The 4934-nt window shown below is 67.7% G+C and overlaps 2 protein-coding genes across 2 annotated transcripts; both read left to right on the plus strand.

The window, feature by feature from the left end:
• The first annotated feature begins 407 nt into the window (after positions 1 to 407).
• On the plus strand, positions 408 to 4172 carry HRH3 (histamine receptor H3). The gene is made up of 3 exons (XM_032605619.1): positions 408 to 722; positions 1757 to 1923; positions 3204 to 4172. Exons 1-3 carry the CDS (start codon positions 476 to 478, stop codon positions 4137 to 4139), a joined length of 1350 nt encoding a protein of 449 aa, XP_032461510.1. The 5' UTR covers positions 408 to 475; the 3' UTR covers positions 4140 to 4172.
• On the plus strand, positions 3888 to 4934 carry LOC116740223. Its single transcript, XM_032605621.1, has 2 exons — positions 3888 to 3979; positions 4092 to 4934. Exon 2 carries the CDS (start codon positions 4163 to 4165, stop codon positions 4910 to 4912), a length of 750 nt encoding a protein of 249 aa, XP_032461512.1. The 5' UTR covers positions 3888 to 3979; positions 4092 to 4162; the 3' UTR covers positions 4913 to 4934.

Here is a 4934-nt window from a genome sequence, read left to right on the forward strand (position 1 = left end):
GTGCACACTCGGGCCGGGGCTTCAGCTGCCCGGCGGGCACGCGGCGCTGTCCGTGGTGCTGCCGGCGCCGGGCGGGGCGGGGGCGGGGCGAGGGCGGCAGCCAATGGCGGGGGCGCTGAGCGGGGCGCGTGGGGCAGCGGGCTGGGCCCGGGGCTCACTCTGCTGCTCTCGGCACTCGGGGCGCACGGACGCTCCGCCAGCGGCTCGGGCTCCAGCTCCGCTCCGGGTCCGCTCGTGCTGCAGCGGTCGTGCCGCTGGCCCGATTCGACTCAGATTCCGGGCCGGGCCCCCTCGGCGCCGCCCGCCCCGGCCGCGGTCTCGGCGCCGGCGGACCATGCGCCGGGTACCCCCCGGGGAGCCCGGCCGGGCCGAAAGCCCGCGAAGACCAGGCTCCCGGGCCGGGATCCCTCCCGGCTGCCCGGCCGACGATCCGCGCCCTGCCCTGCGCCCCGGCGCCGCGTGAGCCGGCGGGGCCATGGAGCGCTCCCCGCCCGACGGACCGCTGAACGCGTCGGGGGCGCTGGCAGGCGAGGCGGCGGCGGGCGGAGCGCGCGGCTTCTCTGCCGCCTGGACCGCGGTGCTGGCGGCGCTCATGGCGCTGCTCATCGTGGCCACGGTGCTGGGCAACGCGCTGGTCATGCTCGCCTTCGTGGCCGATTCGAGCCTCCGCACGCAGAACAACTTCTTTCTGCTCAACCTCGCCATCTCCGACTTCCTCGTGGGTAAAGCCCCCAGCCCCCGCCCGAGCCCAGGGGCGCCCTGCCGGGTCGGGCCAGCGGGGATTGGAACGCGGACCTAGGGTGTCTTTGCCTCGGGGACACGCCCCGCTAAGGGGTCCGGCCTGGGGAGGGGGCATCCGGGACTCGTGGGGAGGTGGGCGCAGGCGAAGTTCCTTGCTTCCCCGGCCGCGGGACTCGGGCTGGGGAAGGATGTCCCCGGGGAAGGGGTCCTAGCCAGCGGGCGCTCGGCCAGGCGCAAGGCGCTGCGGTCGCGGTGCAGCGGGGGCTCTTGCGCCGTAGCTAAACAAAGGCTGCAGAGGACTCAGGACACGGGGAGGGCGCTGGAGGGGAGGTTTGGGGAAGGGGACATGGAGGGGAGAGTTTTAGAGCCACGTTGGGGGAGGAGGCCATGGGGAAGGCGGGCGGGGTTGGGGGGAGAGGCTCTGAGGAGTGCTGCTCTCACGTGTCTGTGCGCTGCTGCAGGCTGTGGGGCGGGGCGCAAGGAGGGGGCCGGAGCACCAGACACCTGTTGGGGCTGAGACAGGCGTCTGCCAGACGCTCAGAGCGGGGTTGGCGGTGGGAGCCGCCCGCGCCCGCGTGGCAGCAGTCAAGTGCCCTTTGAGTCCGCAGAAAGGCTTTCTCGGTTTCTGAGCTGATGAGGAAGAGCCAGAATGGGAGCTTGGGATCCAGCGGGGCCAGAGAGGGAGGAAATGTTCTTTCTTCCTCTGGGCACTGGGAGGGCTGGGCAGAAGCCCAGGGATGACCAGACCAAGGCTCTGGGGCTCGTCGCTCCCATTGGTCCCCACACCTGGATCTTCCTCCCGCCCCCAAGTCCAGGGGACCCAGTGGGACTGGGGGCCGGGCAAGGGTTGAAGGCCAGGTGCAGTGCGAAGAGTGTGCCTACAAATGAGGCAGAGGGAGGATTGCTGGTCCCAGAAGGGCCACCGAGTGACCCTAGGTCCTGCCTGTCTCTCGGCTGGCGGGGGGGGTCTGACCCCCGCGCAGCCACGGCCCACCACGGCCCTCCTCTCCCACAGGGGCATTCTGCATCCCACTGTACGTGCCCTACGTGCTGACTGGCCGCTGGCCCTTTGGCCGGGGCCTCTGCAAGCTGTGGCTGGTGGTGGACTACCTGCTCTGCACCTCTTCTGTCTTCAATATCGTGCTCATCAGCTATGACCGCTTCCTGTCGGTCACCCGAGCCGTGAGTCTGGGACGTGGGTGCCCATGTTCACTCCTAGGGGGAGGGGTGGTCAGGAGCGGCCAGGAGACGCACCCGGCAGGGGGTACGGCCACTTCGGAGTGGGCAGTGCTGGATGGGCTTGATCCCCACTGGCCTCACACCTGACACATCGGGCACTCTATGGCCAGCCGCCCACTCGGTAGCCATGTGCTGCCAGTAGGACTGGTCCTGGTTCAGGCAGAAGGCACAGTGTGGACCCGAAGGAAGGGGGTCACTTCAGCCTCCGCCCTGGAGCAGGTCCAAAGTCCCTGGAACTAAGGGAGGATCTGGGCCAGGGGCCCTTGGTGGTACCTCCCCACAGGTGTGCGTGCCTCGGGAAGACAGGCTCCACGAGCTTCCCCGGGCGTGGTGGCCACCATGAGTTAGGGGCCCTGGGCTACCTGGACTTCCCACGTCGGTGTCCTGTGGGCACCGGGCTGGCGGCACGGAAGCAGAGGTCACTCCAGTGCAATCTCATTTTCTCCCTGATGGCTCCATCAGGCACCCCGGGGCCCTCCGCTGGGGACCACGTGTGTCCTAGTCCAGGGAGGCAGTGGGACAGAGTGCAGAGAGCATGGGTTTTGAGCCAGCTCTGCCCCTTGAGCCGACGCACCTGTGTTATTTCCTGCCCTGCCTGAGCCATCAAGAAAGTGGGGATCAGGGCTTCCCTGGTGGCGCAGTGGTTGAGAGTCCGCCTGCCGATGCAGGGGACACGGGTTCGTGCCCCGGTCCGGGAGGATCCCACATGCCGCGGAGCGGCTGTGCCCGTGAGCCATGGCCGCTGAGCCTGCGCGTCCGGAGCCTGTTGCTCCGCAACGGGAGAGGCCACAACGGTGAGAGGCCCGCGTACCGCAAAAAAAAAAAAAAAAAAAAAAAAAAAGAAAGTGGGGATCATGCTGGAGCAGTTGTGAAGATTAAATAAGGTGGTATCGAAAGGTGCCGAGCAGAGAGCCTGGCACACGGCAGGTACTCAGTAGATCGGACAGTGACGTGGCCCCCCGGGGGAGTGCACAGCTGATGGGGCGACGGCAGACAGGCAGCCCGGCACAAAGTTAGGATTCTGGGGGAGGTTCCGAGGCCATAGGAGAGTGTGACAAGGCCTCAGCCTGCCCGGGATTCATGGGGTGAGGGGAGGAAAAGGGAAAAGCATCACTGCCGGGGAAGGCGTGCACAGAGGCCCAGAGGCTGCTGGGAGCTGCGAGCGGCAGCGGCCGACCTGGGCTCAGTCCCCTTGCCTCCTGACCCAGCGTGTCCCACCACAGGTCTCCTACCGGGCCCAGCAGGGCGACACGCGGCGGGCAGTGAGGAAGATGGTGCTGGTGTGGGTGCTGGCCTTCCTGCTCTACGGACCCGCCATCCTCAGCTGGGAGTACCTGTCGGGGGGCAGCTCCATCCCCGAGGGCCACTGCTACGCCGAGTTCTTCTACAACTGGTACTTCCTCATCACGGCCTCCACCCTCGAGTTCTTCACGCCCTTCCTCAGCGTCACCTTCTTCAACCTCAGCATCTACCTGAACATTCAGAGACGCACCCGTGTCCGGCTGGACGGGGCACGCGAGGCGGCAGCCTCGGAGCTTCCCCCCGAGGCCCAGCCCTCCCCGTCGCCGGCCGCGCCCAGCTGCTGGGATTGCTGGCAAAAGGGGTGTGGGGAGGCCGTGCGGCTGCACAGGCGCGGGGTGGGGGGCGGCGAGGCAGCCCCAGGCACCGGGGCCGAGGCTGGGGATGCGGCCCTCGGGGGCGGCAGCGGGGGAGGTGCCGCGGCCTCGCCCACCTCCAGTTCTGGCAGCTCCTCGAGGGGCGCCGAGCGGCCACGCTCACTCAAGCGGGGCTCCAAGCCATCCGTGTCCTCGGCATCCTTGGAGAAACGCACGAAGATGGTGTCCCAGAGCATCGCCCAGCGCTTCCGGCTCTCACGGGACAAGAAGGTGGCCAAGTCGCTGGCCGTCATCGTGAGCACCTTTGGGCTCTGCTGGGCCCCGTACACACTCCTCATGATCACCCGGGCCGCCTGCCACGGCCCCTGCGTCCCCGACTACTGGTACGAGATGTCCTTCTGGCTGCTGTGGGCCAACTCGGCCGTCAACCCTGTCCTCTACCCGCTGTGCCACTACAGCTTCCGCCGGGCCTTTATCAAGCTGCTCTGCCCACAGAAGCTCAAGGTGCAGCCCCCCAGCTCCCTGGAGCACTGCTGGAAGTGAGCCGGCCTCCACAGGCACCTGGGATGCAGGGGCAGAGCCCTCCACTGCCACCAACCTCGAGGCCCTGGGTTCGCGGACAGCCAGGCCTCGCCACCCTCCACCCGGCCGCCCCACAGGCACGAGCCCTGGCTTGTCTTCGGCCCACCCTAAACGCCACGGCAGCCTCTCAGAGCGTCCGCTGGCAGTTGATGCAGCCTGGTGGGCGGCTGGACAGGCCCCTGCTGCCCGAACCGGAATGTGGCCACCCAAATCTTGCTCTAGCCCGGGAGGGACAACCCAGGGGTCCCAGCCAGTCTGCCACCCCCAAGGACAGTGGGATGGCCGGTCGTGTCCACGCTTCACACAATTACTGCTTGGTGTCTTCCCAAAGCAAGTGCCTGGCGTGCGCTCCAGGCCTCCAGAGCCAGCGCGCTGCCCCTGCACGTGCACGCGTCTGCACACCCCTGCACACCCGCCCCGTCCCAGACAAGCCCCGGCCACTGGCTTTGCTGCTGTCTGTCCCCTGCTCTAGCCTGGGACCTGGCTCCTTCATCCCTCTTCCCTCCAACTTTCTCTGCTCCCCAAGTGCCGGGTACTCCCCAGAAACCTCGCGGCAGGTCTCCGCTTCTCCATTCTGGGTGTTTCAGGAAGGTGGAGAAGAAGAAAACACATCCGTGAACTCGCTGTTCCTTGGATGTTTAATGAAGCGAGACAAAACTGCCGAGGAGCTCGGGGCTGGATTGGCAGGTGTGGGCTCCCACGCCCTCCTGGCTCGTGCTGCCGCTTCCGGCTGAGCCGCGCCAGCGGCTTCTGCCC

The sequence above is a fragment of the Phocoena sinus genome, chromosome 15, assembly GCF_008692025.1.
Source record: "Phocoena sinus isolate mPhoSin1 chromosome 15, mPhoSin1.pri, whole genome shotgun sequence".
NCBI classification, from domain to species: Eukaryota; Metazoa; Chordata; class Mammalia; order Artiodactyla; family Phocoenidae; genus Phocoena; species Phocoena sinus.

Bases quoted from the DNA above. Each gene is read 5' to 3' on its own strand.
- HRH3 (XM_032605619.1), top strand. From the start codon at position 476: ATGGAGCGCTCCCCGCCCGACGGACCGCTGAACGCGTCGGGGGCGCTG. The intron at 723-1,756 runs GTAAAGCCCCCA...CCTCTCCCACAG, and splicing joins CATCTCCGACTTCCTCGTGG to GGGCATTCTGCATCCCACTG. The intron at 1,924-3,203 runs GTGAGTCTGGGA...GTCCCACCACAG, and splicing joins TCCTGTCGGTCACCCGAGCC to GTCTCCTACCGGGCCCAGCA.
- LOC116740223 (XM_032605621.1), top strand. From the start codon at position 4,163: ATGCAGGGGCAGAGCCCTCCACTGCCACCAACCTCGAGGCCCTGGGTT.